Source organism: Coenobita brevimanus, chromosome 25 (genome assembly GCF_032717465.1).
Source record: "Coenobita brevimanus isolate Jiangsu-jjx chromosome 25, ASM3271746v2, whole genome shotgun sequence".
Classification (NCBI taxonomy): Eukaryota; Metazoa; Arthropoda; class Malacostraca; order Decapoda; family Coenobitidae; genus Coenobita; species Coenobita brevimanus.
The window spans coordinates 15465035-15481258 of NC_136978.1; the positions used below are offsets into that span (position 1 = coordinate 15465035).

At 44.2% G+C, this 16224-nt stretch overlaps 1 protein-coding gene and 1 pseudogene across 1 annotated transcript in view; both read right to left on the reverse strand.

Moving 5' to 3' along the window:
* Positions 1-5995, reverse strand: part of LOC145393726 (uncharacterized) — a 33098-nt gene extending 27103 nt beyond the window's left edge. The window contains exon 1 of the mRNA XM_080267770.1: positions 5946-5995. Within this exon, the coding sequence (XP_080123896.1) occupies positions 5946-5995 (50 nt within the window). The remainder of the gene's footprint in view (positions 1-5945) is intronic.
* A 1364-nt stretch (positions 5996-7359) lies between these two features.
* Positions 7360-9654, reverse strand: LOC145393727 (uncharacterized; annotated as a pseudogene).
* Positions 9655-16224: the final 6570 nt, after the last annotated feature.

Consider the following 16224-nt stretch of genomic DNA (forward strand, 5'->3'; position numbering starts at 1 on the left):
TTCTTTTATTCTCCAAACTGAATCTCTCTGGAACTCGCTTCCCCAGAGTTGTTTCCCCCCAAACTTCAACCTACAGCAAGTTCAACTGTTAAAGATATTTTATGAATGGAGGATGCCAGTAATCTGGTGTATGGATTATTTTTTTTAATTCATTTGTTTTTCCTTCCTGTTTTGGAAAAAAAAAAAAAGTGTTTGGGAGAGTATACTGGTCTACTCTCCATGTTAGTGTCACACTGAAAAGGTCAGCAAAATGGGATGGTTAGGTAGCTAGTGAAACAAAAGCTCCAACTCTCCCTATCACCAGCATTCTCATTCCCCTTGGGAGTACCACCCTAATTGGCTGGTGCTACAGCCTCCTCCTAAGAAAGAGAAAAAGGCAGGAGGAAGCAGTCCATACAAAGTGGGTAGAAGATGGATGAGAAAAAATATACAGTATATATATACAGTATATATAAAAGTGGAGTGATTGGGCAGATATGATTTGGAGACGATGAGGGTGGTGGAGGGCAAATGCAAGGTATTCAAATAAGAAATCTGTGCAACATGCGAGGTGGTGTGTGGGGTGAAGAGAAGATAAAAGGAGATGCAAGGAACAGCATCATGGAATGAAGAGGCGAGACAAGCTGCAGCACAAAAGAAGAAAGCATATAGCAAGTGAATGGAAGGCAGAGGCATGGAGGAAGTTGAGAGATAGAACAGAGTTATATGTGGAGAAGAAGAGAAAAGATTAGTGAGAGAAAGTAAGAAGAGAGTGGATGAGGAGTTTGGATGCAATTTGAGTGTAAAGTGGAGGGAATGTAAGACAATGTTCCAGAAGGAGGTTAAGAAAATGATAACAGGTTGATTAAGAAGATAGTGGGGGAGTGAAGTATAAAAATGTCAGACTGCTGGTGGAGAAGGGAGAATAAGTGAGCAGATGGAGTGAACACTTTAAAGAATTGTTCACCACAGAAAATGAAAGTAATGTTGGTATAAGTGGCAGGGGAATGGCTGGGAGAAAGAGGAAGATGAGAAAGAACGATGAGCTCAGTAGGATCGAAGCAGTGGAGGCAATGAAAAAAGTCAAAATGGGGAAAGAACCAGGAATTAATGAAGTGTGAGGTGAAATGATGAAGCACAGGGGAGAAATTTTAGCAAAATGGATATGGAAGATAAGCAGACTGGACTGGGAGGAGGGTAGAGTCCTGGAATATTGGAAGTTAGCAGAGGTGGGCATCATTAATCAAATAGTTAACTTCGTTAACCGTTAATCCGTTAACTGAAATGTTAACTTTGATAACCATTAATCAGTTAATTCATTATAAATAAAATGGCCATGTGGAATGTTAGAGGTGTGAATGAGGACAGCAAGAGGGTGGAAGTGGTCAATGTGTTCAAGAGTGTGAGATATGATTGCATTGTGTGAAACGAAGATGAAAGCGTGTGAAGTGGAGGAGTGGGAGGGTGTGCAATATGTAAGATCGGGAATGAATGGGCGAGGAAGATGCAAGGAAGGAGTTGCTTTGTTGATGAATGAGGTGTGGCAAAGTGGAATGAGAGACTACAAATGTGTCAGCTCGAGGTGTATGTATGTCAAGTTCAAGTCTGAGAAGGTGAAAGTGGCAGTGATTGTAGTATATGAACCATGTGAGGACAGGAGTGAGAGAAAGACAGGTTTTGGGATGAGCTGGATGAAGTAGTGGGAGAAATGCCCAGAAGCTATAAAGTGATCATAATGGGGGACATGAATGAAAGAGTAGGCACTGGTCCTGAGGACTACATAATGGGCTATAATGGAGTACCAGGAGAAAATGATAATGGGATGCGACTAAAGGATGTGTGTCAGGAGAGGAGGTTGTGCATTTGTAACTCATATTTCAAACACAAAAATGCACATAAATATACATGGTATAGAGGGAACAGGGATCATGCTGAAAGAAGCCTGACTGATTACGTGCTCGCAGAGAGGTCGATGATGGGAATGGTTGCTGATACGACGGCCATGAGACGACGAGTTGGAGGTCTGCCACATCATATGATTATGGTATCCAAGATCAAGCTGAGAGGAGTAAGGTGGATCAGGAGAGAGAGGAGCAGTCAGGGAGAAAGACTGAAAGTTGAGAAGCTGAGGATCAAAGAAATGGCAGATGATTACAGGACCAAAGTAGAGGAGGAGTTAGAAACAGTAAATTGGAATGAAATGGATCTGGACAGCCTGTGGAATGCATATAGGGACTGCTTAGTTAGGAATGCTAAAGCGGTGTGTGGTATGGCAAGAGTAACAACAAAAAAAGAAAGGTACAGCATGGTGGGATGAGGAGGTTAAGACAGCGGTGGAGGATAAGAGGAAGAAGTGGTTAAAGTGGTTACAGAACAAGGGTTCAGTTGAAATAAAAACTGAATATACTAAGAGCAAGAAGCACATAAAGAGACTAGTGAAGAGGAAAAAGAAGGAGGTAAAGGATGATATAGGAAGAAAAATGAATGTGAACTACTCTGAAAAAAGGAAGTTGTTCTGGAAAGAGGTGCAGAAATGTAGAAGTGAAAGCTGAAAGAAATGTGATGGTGTGAAGGATGTAGGTGGTAGATTTATAACCCAAAGGGATGAAGTAAGGACCAGATGGAGAGAATATTTTGAAACTCTGATGAATGGGAACAGAAAAAGCAGCGCAGCTGTAAACATGATTGGTTTTGGTGGTGTGCAGAGAAGGAATGCAGTGCCGGGAGACGTGACACTCGCACAGGTGAAGAGTGCTCTGAAGCAGCTGAAACACGGGAAAGCAGCAAGGGTTGATGAGGTGTATGCAGAGATGTCTAAGTGCAGTGGACAGAGTGGAATGAAGTGCTTTTTGGAGATATGTAAGAAGGCATAGATGATTGAAACTGTGCCTGCAGAGTGGAAAAAGGCTGTGATTGTACCCCTTTTTTTTTCCGTTTTTCGTTTTTTAAAGGCTCCAACATGCTTGCATGTGTCGGCCTTGGTCACCTAATGGCGGCTCTCCATGCTGCACGATCCATTGCAGCCTCCCTGTTCAGTCCCTTAACCCTAAGGTCACACTTAATGACCTCGTCCCATGTCTTTCTCGGTCTACCCCTCATAACCCCACCCCCAATATTAACACTTCTCACCTTCCTCACCCAACTATCATCCCCCATCCTCTCCACATGTCCAAACCACCTCAATCTACCTCTCCTCATCACAACACCAATACACTCCAGTCCCATCCTACCTCTCAACTCTTCCATTGTAAACCCAGCCCCTCCAGGCCTTGGACGCAGGGACGCACTGCACATCCACCTAATCATTGTCATTTCTGTACGTCTGAGCCGGCGAATGTCTTCCTCCTTCACTGGCCAGGTCTCACTGCCATACAGCATTACACTCCTAACACACGCTGCATACAAAGACCCCTTAGCACGTAGGGAGAGCCCCCTCAATGTCAGGAGAGGCAAGAGCTCCCTGAACTTCTTCCAACCACTTCTCACCCTAGCCACAGAGCTAGCTCCAGCCCCACCTCCAGCACACAACATGTCTCCTAAATAACAAAACTCTTCCACACACTCAAGAGATTCACCAGCAAGTTCAATTCTTTCACGTCTGACGATCTCCACCTGCTCACCCTGGCATGCCGTACACATAAAATCAGCATTATCTTGCAGTCTACCTCTGATACCACTACATCTCTTATGCACCCATTTATCACACACACCGCACAAGATGGAATTACTTCCCACGCCCTTGTGGCAAACTGCACATGGCCACTATCCCTCGTCTTTGACAGTACCGCCACCAACCCTAGATATCATCACTTTTGTTTTATCTGCATTTACCCTTAAACCCTTTTGCCCCATACCATCTCTCCACTTCCTAAACCTTTCCTCCGCCTCCCTTTCATTCTCTGCAATCAACACCAAATCATCAGCATACAACAACTCCCACGGGAGTCCGTTTCTAAAGTCACATGAAAGGGCTTCAAGTACCATGATAAACAACATGGGACTCAAGACTGACCCCTGATGCACACCAACATTCACGGAAAACTCATCACTCAAATCTCCATTCACTGTCACCTGGGTGTGAGCACCCACATACATGGCCATAACCACCCTAACCAGCCACTCCTCCAAGCCAAGCTTTCTCATTGCCCACATCACCACCTCTCTAGGGACTCTGTCAAAGGCCTTTTCCAAATCAACAAAAACAAAATAAAGATCCCTTCTCCTACCAATATATTTTTCCTGAAGCTGTCGAACAATGAATATGGCATCAGTGGTCCCCCTACCTGGCATAAACCCAAACTGCATCTCATCAATATTCACTCTTTCTCTAATCATACCTTCTAAAACTCTCTCCATTACCTTCATTATCTGATCTAAAAGCTTTATACCTCTATAATTCCCTCTTTCCAGGGCATCACCCTTCCCTTTATACACATTTACAATTACACTCTTCAGCCAATCATCTGGGACAACACACTCATAAATAATCCTATTTATCAGGTCAGTGACTAAACTCACCCCTATATCGCCTGAGGCCTTCAACATTTCGGCAGTCAACCCAGACACACCTGCTGCCTTCCCCACCCTCATCCTGCCTACTGCCTCACTCACAGTAGCAGTATCAATCAAAGGCCAAGGGCCAGACACTGGATCTGCTGGCTCCAAACCTTCCCTGTCCCAGTCAAACTCCTCATTCAACAACCGGTTATAATGCTCTCTCCACGCATCTTTAATATCCTCACTGTTCACCACTACCCTTCCTTCATCATTCTTCACACACTGCTCACCTATGATATCCCGATTATCCCTCTTCACCTGACCTGCCACCCTAAATATATTTTTCCTTTCCCCATGATTTAGGTTATCAAGTAATTGTCTCTGTGACTCAGACTTTGCCCTGTATACCTCTCTCCTAGCCCTACGCTTGGCAGCCAAATATTCCTCTTTGCTACCACCCTTCTTCCATTCCCGGAAAAGCCTTCTTTTCTCCTTAATTGCAGCTTCTACACCCCAATCCCACCACCAAGTTACTTTACGTCTTGGTGGTCCTCTCGTCCAGCCGCATGTTACATCAGTAACTCTCAAGAAATTGTTCTTGAGGGCTCTGTACTGTTCATTAACGCCTCTGTCTACAGCTCCCTGTTCAGCCACCACTCTCCTCAACTCGCTATAGAAGGCATCCCTTACTACTTGGTTTTTCAGCTTCCATATTTTCCTCCTAGGTACATAAGTCCTCTTTTTCATCATTTGTTCTTTAAGCACCATATCACAAATCAATAGTTTGTGCTGCTGCACACACTCCTCACTTCCTATAACTTTAACATCTCTCACTAACCTCCTATCGGCCCTCCTAACCAGAAAATAATCTATCTGACTGCTATTTCCCTGTGCAAAAATAAAGGTAAGTGAAGTGAGCGCTAGAATTATCATGGCATAAGTTTATTGAGTGTGCTGTAGGGAAGGTACATGGAAGAATTATTATAAAGTAAGAGAGATATCAGAAATCCTAGTGAGTGATGAACAGGGTGGCTTTAGGAGTGGCAGAGGATGTGTGGATCAAATATTTGCAGTGAGACAGATAGCAGAGAAGGCTTGTGAGAAGGACCATAAGGTGTTTATGGCATTCATGGATCTGGAAAAAGCATACAACAAAGTGGACAGGGAAGGAAAGTTTTGTGCATGTGCAGTATAGGTGGTAAGCTGCTAGGTGCTGTCAAGAGTTTTTATGATGGTAGTGAAGCATGTGTAAGGGTTAATGGGCATCTAAGTGAATGGTTCACGATCTGTGTGGGCGTGCGACAAGGTTGTGTGATGTTCCCGTGGATGTTCAATATATATATGGATGGGATGATAAGAGAAGTAAAAACATGAGTAATGGAGAGAGGGATGATGTAGGTAATGAATGGTGATGGATGGAACATCTCATATTTGTTGTACGCTGATGATGCAGTACTGCTTGCAAGTACCGGACAAGAACTTGGTAGGCTGGTGTGGAGTTGATGATGTCTATGAGCATCGTGCCTTGAGAATAAATGCAGAAAATAGTAAACTGATGCTTTTGCTTGGTGAGTGAGAAGGTGACTTCCAGTGCGATGTTGCAGTGAATGGAGAGAGACTGGAATTGGTAAGAGAGTTCAAATACCTGGGCACAGTGATAGAAAAGAGGAAAATATGCAAAAGAAGTTGAAAGTAGAGTGACACAAGGAAGAAATGTAGCTAGTGCAATGAAGGCCTTGAAAAGAAACAAAGGGATGAGTGTTGCAGCTGCACGAGGCCTACATGAAGGAGTGTTAGTGCCAACTTTAACATATGGTTGTGAGACTATGGTGTGGCAAGAAAATGAAAAGTCAGGAGTAACAGCAGTGGAGATGGGACTGCTGAGGAATGTATGTGGAGTACAGAGGGTGGACAGGATACAAAATAATGTGATTCGTGAAAGATGTGGAGTGAGGAAGTCAGTGGACACCAGAATCGAAGAGAGTGCACTGAAATGGTACGGTCATGTGGAAAGAATGGATAACAACAGAGTGGTGAAAAAGATATACAATATTTGAGCGAATCTGAAGAGGGTAGGAGGCAAGGTAGGCCAAGGAGAAGATGGAGAGATATGGTGGATGCGTGTGTGAGGAAGAGAGGTTTGGAAGTCGGTGAGGCTAGGGAACTGACAAAGGGATTGAGCTGGCTGGATGAATGTTGGGAGGATAGGTGCATGATCAGAGATTTGGCACCTCTTTTTAATTTGGCAGTGTCTGGATTGACTCAAATCAGTTAAGTTCATGTGAAGCCACAGAACGTGGTGAATGTTTTTGGCGTATCCGATACAGCCAGAATTCCGGGGGCTTGAATGAGGAGTGAATAGAAGAGTGGCCCATTGGATTAGGCAAATTTGGGCTGTCTGGACATTGCTACTCTTCACCCTGCCCTAGGGTGGAAAAGGAGGTCCGGATGATTATGATGAATGATGATGAAATTATCGATAAACCGTTAACGTTAATGTGTATTTTAAAAAACAAAAAAATGTTTTTTTGCCCTAAAACCACTTTAAAAAGTGCCAAATGTATAAAATTCTAAATGTATAAAATAAGCCTTTGGGGTCTTTTTTAAGGGCTTTGGAACCCAGACTATTGGTTTTTTTGCTTCAGTGTTAGAAAAAGCTGACTGTATAGTTCTGACTTTAAAAAGATCTAAAACAAAGGCTGATTTTAGAGTTTTGGCCCCCTTTTTGAATGCTTTTAAAGGCTTTTAGAGCCAAAAAAAGGACAAAATAAATGGCAAAACATAAAATATTTAAATGAAACACAATATTAGTATTAAACAAAAAATTTATTGATAAAGTGACCGTAGAGAAATAAAAAATGAAAAACACGATACATACATAAATCAATTTTTCCTCTTCTTCTCGTTCTCCATTTTGTCCATGAGATGCATGTTTCCCTTCATGAAAATTAGCATTTTGAAGTTTTCATCAGACAGGGAGGATCTCTTGGCCCTCAATATGTCTTTCCCCGTAGAGAACAAAACGCTCCACTGCAACGCTGAAGGGGATGGCTGTGTTGAACATGATGAACAAGTCCACCAACACTTGCCCACCCAAGAAGGCAGCATCTGTCAGCAAGTCCTTGGAGTTGGCCTCCAGCCAGGTCTTCACCAAGTTCTAGGCCTTGCCCTTGAGTGACCTGTGGATCCTACTCCTCTGTTTTGGCTGGGTGACAGCATTGATGATGTCATCCTCCTCTTCGTCATTGCTGATGTCTCCAATGTTGCTGCTCACTTTGTAGGACTGCTTCCTCATGGCCTCCTCGACTTTACCCTCCATGCTTTTCCTCACCTTGGTGACCTTGGTGTTGCCATAATTCTCCAACCAGATGAGGCGAAACCTGGGGTGGAAGGCAGCAGCTAGCTGGCATTCCTCATCCTCCAGGAAGAGCCTGAACCTTTTGCTGATGCCAGCCAAAAGTGCGTCGACCAAGGAGCTGCAGTAGTTGAGGCCCATGGACTTCAAGTTCTTAAGCCTGAAGACCGTTGCAGCAACTGCTGGCAGCAGGATCCCAAGGTAGGCTTGGGCCTCCCCCTGGATCTTGTCAAGCACTTTGGCTACAAGTGACATGACCTTGGCAACCTCCTTCAGTAAGTCAAGATCCTGGTTGTTGAAGCTGTTAACCTTCAGCCGGGTCATGACTCGGTGAAGGGTAGGCCTCTTAGTCTCCACGATTGTGTTGAGGACCACCACAAGAGTTGTAGGTGGAGTTACACCTCGTTGTGTTGGGGACAACCAGACTCCTCCCACCTCAACGTAGATGCCATCAGCCACAGTGCTGCGATCCTGCAGGTTCCAGAGGGCACGTGCCTTGGCCATGGCAGCCCTGTAGAGCCCCTTGGACACTGCACTTTTTAGTGTAGCATCTGCATCCTTGCTGGCCACTAGGTTGAAGGTGTGGGCAGCACACCTCATGTGGGCCGGCAGGTTGATGGGACTGCCAATGGTGGTGTCAACATCATCAGGCTCAGCCACAGGCACAGCCAGAAAGTCTGCCAGGGAGCCAAACTCTAACTCCTGTTCATCCACAGATCCAGCCAACAGGGCAGCCACAGCAGCATCATCAAGGTCGGCATCCACACCCTGAGCCACTGGCAGGTCTGGCAGTGTGTCAGCCTCTGCCCCAAACTGGACAAAGGCTTTCACAAAATTGCTGCCATTGTCTGTGGTAGTCCTGGTGACTTTTTTTCTCAATGTGGATTCACAGTGGACATTGACCAAGGTCTGTGCAAGCACATCATACATATGATGGCCTGTCAGCCTGATGCACATAAGCGCTGCTTACTGTCTCTGCCTAGTGATGGGGTTCAACCAGTGGACAGTCATGCCCAGGTAGCCTTTCTTGTGCGCAGACCAGCAGTCAGCTGTGGTGGCCAGTCAGCTGAGAACAATGAAATTTGAAAAAAATATGTTTTTAAATTTTAATTTTTAAAGATAAAATTTACATTTTTTGAATAAAAATTAATTCAGGTATAAAAATGATAAAATTATGTCAACTACCTGATTAAGTATTGCTTAAAGTCAGTATGCGAATTAACGATTCGTCTGCCCAGTGTCCTCCTCAAGACAGAGCTCTTGCTGGGGTTCAGCGTCTTGATCAGCTTCTCGAATGTGTCAGAATCTACAACGTGGAGTGGCAGCATGTTGGCTACAAACAGGTCGACGATCCACTGATCCACAGCAGCCTGAGGTACGCCACTGCCAGTAGCAGCGATGCCAAAGGATTCATCAATGGTTTGCTGGCCTGTTTTCTTGACAGCAGGAGGTGAAAACAAACTTGGTAATGTTGGAGTGCTCCTGCTGTTGCTGGAACCAGAAGAAAACCTCTGCTTGGCTTTTCCACGAGATGAACTTGCCTTTACCTTCTCAAACCACATGAACTTGGCTGGGTGGGTCCTCTTGATGTGCTGCTTGAGAGTGTTGAGGCTTGTCATGTGCCCCTTGATTGGCACAGTCTTGGGCAGGCACAGCTTGCAGTTGAAACTCAACTTGTCTCCTTTCCTTGACTTGAACATGAAGTAGTCGTCCAGGTGGGGCCAGGGGTTCTGAGCCTGCTCCTGATGAGGTCCAGTGGCACTGACAGTTTCAACCTCAACAATGTTATCAATGTCAACAGAGTCAAGTTCTTGGGATGCCATCATGCTATAATGACATAAAACTCAAATTCACACAAGTGTCTGTATTGAAAATCCAAAAATAATAGAAGCTTTTAAAAGTTTATGAAATGTCGAGTGCTACCTTTATAGATATACGTAAGAGAATGTAATATGCTAAACACACACAGAAAATGGAAATGCAATAGAATGTATGTTGTGTAGTAGATGAACTGTGAAGCCATGGATGTTATTGGTAACTAGCAAAGGCCAAAGAAGCAAAGAGCCTTTGTAATCCAATACAACAAATCCACAATACACACACAAACACAAAACTCAGTCTCATACGACGCACAAAACTTCGATATGTCTGTGGCCGTGGCTAAGCTAGTGTAAATTAAATAAAACAGATGTGTAACTGGTTATCTTATACTTTGGGATAACGGACTTGAGTGAACGGAAGTTAAATAGTTCGATAATGATTTTCACAGTTAACTTAAAAGTTAAATCGTTAACAAAAAAGTTAACTGATTGGTGCCCAGCTTTGCAAGTTAGGTATAATTATTCCCCTGTACAAAGATGCTGAGGATGCTCAGGCTGCAGTGCATGCAGATAGTGAACTGAGTGAATTTTTCTATTTGATGGTTGGATTGAAACAAGGATGTGTAATGTCTGTCTCCGTCGCTGGATAGGGTTACAAAAGAGATACAAGGTAGCAATGGATATTGGAGTGGCCCAAGTGAGAGAGGGCAGCATTTGGAAACTCCCTGTACTGTTGTTTGCAGATGATACTGTTTTGTTAAGTGAAAACGAAGGGGAGCTGCAACGCTTGGTGGATGAGTTTGGGAGAGTATGTAAGAAACGGAATCAAAAGGTGAATGTATGGAAGAGTAGTTATGGTCTTCGAGAGAAGTGAAGTCAGTGAATGTAAAGTGAGGTTGGATGAGGAGGAAATGGAAAATGTGAGGGCATTTAAGTACTTGGGAAGTGTGATGAGTAAAGATGGAAGTTTAGAGGATGAAGTGCTTGAAAGGGTGCGACAGGGAAGAAAGGTTGCCAGTTCCTTGAAAGCAGTGATAAGAAATACGGAAGTGAGCATGGAAGTGAAAAAGCTACTACATGACAGTATTGTGATACCAGCTCTAACGTATGGAAGTGAAGCTTGGACCTTGTTGGAGGGACAGAAGTCAAGAGTGAGAGCAGTGGAAATGAGTTATTTGAAAGGAGCATGTGGAGTCACATGGAGAGACAGACTGACAAATAAGAAAGTAAAGGAGCATTGTTGTGTGGATGTGGATGTGATAGGAAGCGTTAGGAGAAACACACTGGGGTGGTTTGGCCATGTGGAGAGGATGGAGAGTGAGATACTGACAAGGAGAGTGTATGAGTGAGGTGGAGGGGGGGAGAGGGAAGGGGAGGCCAAGGATGAGATGAAGGGATGGAATTGAGAGGCATATGACAGAGGGGTGAGTGAGGTGGAGGTGGGGAGAGGGAGGGGGAGGCCAAGGATGAGATGGAGGGATGGAGTGGAGAGGCATATGAAAGAAGGGTGTGTGAGTTGGTAGCAGGGCAATGAAATGGCGGGGCACAGGGCGGCATGTATGCGATTTGATTGTGGCCACCCCTTACAGGATTAAGGAGTCTGGCAATAGATAGATAGATACTTCCTTTGCCCAGCTGACTGGTTCTAAGGTTGAGGTCTTCCCACAAACTAACACAGGTCTAAGATTGGCTGAGATCCGAAGATCTAATCCAAAGATTGCAGCTTTGAAGGCTTTGTGGTGAGTGAGGAAGAATGTGAGGATGAGTGGTCCAGGGTTGTTTTGATTTAAATCACATGACTTAAACTGATTTAAATCAGAATGAAAAAATCATGCTTACTATCAAAATACAGTAAAAAGGAAGAAGCTTGAAAATGTGATGGATGTGTATTGTACTGATGCATCATCTGCAGATCCTGTCCTCTTCTTGTACTGATCCTGTATCAAGTCACACACCAGTGAACCACTGCCTTCTGTTACAAAGAAAATATTAAAAAACTGAACACAGGAAAGACGGCTCTTTTGTTGATAATAACAATAAAAGTGATTATGTTCAGTGTTAACATATGAGCTCAACTCTTCTTTGAATACACATTAACATGATTCAATCTAATGATTATGATCCAAATCTGACAATATATAAATGACAAGTTGGCAACTGTCATCAGTATGTGACACATAGTGATGCAGCAGCAGAAGTAACCTCCCCCATTACAAGGAGTGCTAGCCTGTGGTGCATTTGCTTACTCCCACATCCCACTCACATTATTATTTGGCAAGTTTGTTTATTTGAACTTTGATATATAACAACGCCTAACGGACACATTACAGCAAGTGGGAGGAAAAAGGACACAGTGTGGTACTCATTTGATAGAATTCCTAAAACTGATACTAAAATATGGTTTAGCTTAACACCGGCAAAGGTTTACTACAAGAATATGTCTTCATATAGGCTAAGTGAAAAAAATCAAATAATAAAAACCCAATTTAAATTTTAAAAATCAATTTTTTTATTTAAAAAAAAAAAAAAAAAAAAAAAAAAAAAAAAAAGATTTTTTTTTCCAACCCTGGAGTGGTCTGAATGTTAATACCTAAGAGCAAATGATGCGTTGATGCATCAGTGGAGACTTCCCCACGCTGCTCATCAGGATGTGTTGAAGAATGTGCATTTAGTGGTTATTCCAAAGGTATGGAGGCAAAAGATTATAGGTATTGCTCATAATTCTACCTTGGAAGGGCACACTAGGGTGAAGAAGACTATGTCCTGCATTTGGCAACATTTCTATGGGCCTGAAATTCGCTGAGACATTTCCCAGTACCATAGGTCATGCCATCCCTGCCAGATGGTCAGTAAGGGTAAGAAGTCTACTCCTTTGGAACCACTGGTTCTTCTTCCTCTCTCTAATGCACTATTCACTAGAGTTCTTGTTGATATTGCTTGCCCACTTACAGGAGCCCATGAAATTTCCTGTTTTGTGGCTGCTGGTCATATTTACAAATGCAAAGATATGCCATATACTGTCATATGAAAAAGGCTCTAGCCATGTTCCAGAGGCTAATAAACAAACATGCTAGGGATATCAAGGCATGTGTCACATACGTTGATTCTCTGGTTATATTCACAACTCCTGGGATAACCACTTCATCCAACTAGATGCCTTGCAGAAAGACTGTCATTCAACTGCTTGGTAACCAACCTAGCAAAGTACGATTTCTTAAAGGCCCAGGTTCAGCACTTAGGCACCAGGGCGGGACTGGGTAAAGCAGTCTGCCTAATGCCAACGTTGAAGCCACTGTTAACTTCACACAACCCGAGAATGAAAGGGAATTGCAGAGATTCCAGGGTATGGTGGGTTACTATTGGAGGTTTGCCCAAAATTCCTCTGACACTGTAGCTCCCATCACAAATCTGCCAAAAAAGGGAGTCAAACATGAATGGAAGGAAGAATGCAAAGAGGCATTTTCAAAAATTATGGTTAGCCTGTGCTTCAAGCCCCAAATTTCAGTAAACCTTTTAAATTAGCTGTTGGAGGAGGCCGTAGCATGGGCCAAACAAGGTGGTACTCCCGAGGGGAATGGGAATGCTGGTGATAGGGAGAGCTGGAGCGCCTGTTTCACTAGCTATTTAACCATCCCCCTTTGCTGACCTTTTCAGTGTGACAGTAACATGGAGAGTAGACCAGCATACTCTCCCAACCATTTCCCCTAACTATCTTATGCACTACACTGCATGCATTTTCCATTTCACACAACGTATCCCACTACATTACAGGGGTTGGCATCAGCAAGGGCATGCAGCCAAAAAACTTTGCCCCCGCTACCTAGTGGCGGACTTCTGGGGGGAGGCATGATGGGGGTTCCGCCAGCAGAGATCATGGGTCCAGGGCAAGATGGGGCTCGGGCCTGTGGTAGACGGTACAGGGCACTGCGGTTCCCAGGCTGCCACTTCTGCCCAATAGAAAGGGGCCCGAACCTGGGAGTAGTGCCCCAGGAGGCTGCCCTATCAGTGGGTGTATAATGGCAGGACAGTTGCAGTGCCAAGGAGCACTTGGAGGGTGTCCCTGAAGCTGTCCTGGCAGGGTGCCCCGAGGCCACTACCACAGCCACTGGTAAGCTGGTGGGCTAAGGGTCCCGGATCCATTGCCTGGCCCTGAGACTGTGCAGTGAGTGGGGCCTGTGGTGTGTCTGTCCCCCTTTATTAATACTGACTATGACAAAATACAAGGATAAGTTTCAAAGCAAGCCTGAGGACAGTAAATCACCCAGGGGGATGAGAGTGGGTTCATGGAATGTGGGAAGTTTGAGGGAAGAGCGGAGGAAGTCGTTGAGGCATTCAGTAGGAGGTGGGTGGATGTGGCGTGTTTGCAGGAAGTCCAGTACAGAGGTGGATAAGCCAGGAAGGTTGTTGGGAAGGACTGTTACTATAAGTTGTTTTGGCAGGGAGGGACAGACGGATATGGGGGTGTTGGTGTGATGGTTGCAGAGAAATGGGTGGAATATGTTATGAATGTTATGAGGGTAAGCGATAGGATATTGGTAGTGAATATTCTGTTCGGCAGAAAGATAACTGCAGTTATATCGGCATATGTTCCACAGGAATGATTGGATAAAGTACAGAAAGATAGATTTTGGGATGATTTAATACATGTAGTAAGTGGTATGTGGGATGATGAGAGTGGTTTTGGAAGGGGACTTAAATGGTCATATAGGTGAAGCAGCACAAGGTTATGAAAGAGTACATGGGGGATGTGCCTATGGAATAAGGAATGCGGAAGGGGAAAGGATACTCGAGTTTGGGGAGGCAACGGACATGATTGTGTACGACACATATTTTAGGAAAAGAGAGAGTTGGTTAATTACTTATGAATCTGGGGGAAATAGCGGTCAGATAGATTATTTTCCAGTTAGGAGGGCTGATAGGAGGTTAGTGAGGGATGTTAAAGTTATAGGAAGTGAGGAGTGTGTGCAGCAGCACAAACTATTGATCTGTGATATGGTGCTTACAGAACAAGTGATGAAAAAGAGGACTTACATACCTAGGAGGAAAATATGGAAGCTGGAAAACCAAGTAGTAAGGGATGACTTCTATAGCGAGATGAGGAGAGTGGTGGCTGAACAGGGAAACATAGACAGAGGCGGTAATGAACAGAACAGAGCCCGCAAGAACAATCTCTTGAGAGTTACTGATGTAATATGAGGTTGGACAAGAGGACCACCAAGACATAAAGTAACTTGGTGGTGGGATGAGGGTGTAGACGCTGCACTTAAGGAGAAAAGAAGACTTTTCCGGGAATGGAAGAAGGGAGGTAGCAAGGAGAAATACTTGGCTGCCAAGCGTAGGGCTAAAAGAGAGGTATACAGGGCGAAGTCTGAGTCACAGAGACTTTTACTTGATAACCTAAATCATGGGGAAAGGAAAAATAAGATATTTAAGGTGGAAAATCAGATGAAGAGGGATCATCGGGATATTATAGTTGAGCAGTGTGTGAAGAATGATGAAGGAAGGGTAGTGGTGAACAGTGAGGATATTAACGATGCATGGAGAGAGCATTATAGCCGGTTGCCGAATGAGGAGTTTGACCGGGACAGGGAAGGTTTGGAGCCAGCAGATCCAGTGTTTGACCCTTGGCCTTTGGTTGCTGCTGCTACTGTGAGTGAGGCAATAGGCAGGATGAAGGTGGGGAAGGCAGCAGATGTGTCTGGGTTCACTGCTGAAATGTTGAAGGCCTCAGGAGATATAGGGGTGAGGTTTGTCACTGACCTGATAAATATGATTATTTATGAATGTGTTGTCCCAGATGATTGGCTGAAGAGTGTAATTGTAAATGTGTATAAAGGGAAGGATGATGACCTGAAAAGAGGAAATTATAGGGGTATAAAGCTTTTAGATCAGATAATCAAGGTAATGGAGAGAGTTTTAGAAGGTATGATTAGAGAAAGAGTGAATATAATTGAGATGCAGTTTGGGTTTATGCCAGGTAGGGGGACCACTGATGCCATATTCATTGTTTGACAGCTTCAGGAAAAATATACTGGTAAGAAAAGGGATCTGTATTTTGTTTTTGTTGATTTGGAAAAGGCCTTTGACAGAGTCCCTAGAGAGGTGGTGAAGTGGGCAATGAGAAAGCTTGGCTTGGAGGAGTGGCTGGTTAGGGTAGTTATGGCTATGTATGTGGGTGCTCGCACCCAGGTAAGAGTGAATGGAGATTTGAGTGATGAGTTTTCCGTGAATGTTGGTGTGCATCAGGGATCAGTTTTGAGTCCCATGTTGTTTATTATGGTACTTGAAGCCCTCTCACGTGACTTCAGAAACGGACTCCCATGGGAGATGTTGTATGCTGATGATTTGGTGTTGATTGCAGAGAACGAAAGGGAGGCGGAGCAAAGGTTTAGGAAGTGGAGAGATGGTATGGGGCACAAGGGCTTAAGGGCAAATGCACATAAAACAAAAGTGATGATATCTAGGGTTGGTGGTAGTACTGTCAAAGATGAGGGAGAGTGGCCATATGCAGTTTGTCACAAGGGCGTGGGAAGTAATTCCATCTTGTGCGGTGTTTGTGCTAAATGGGTGCAG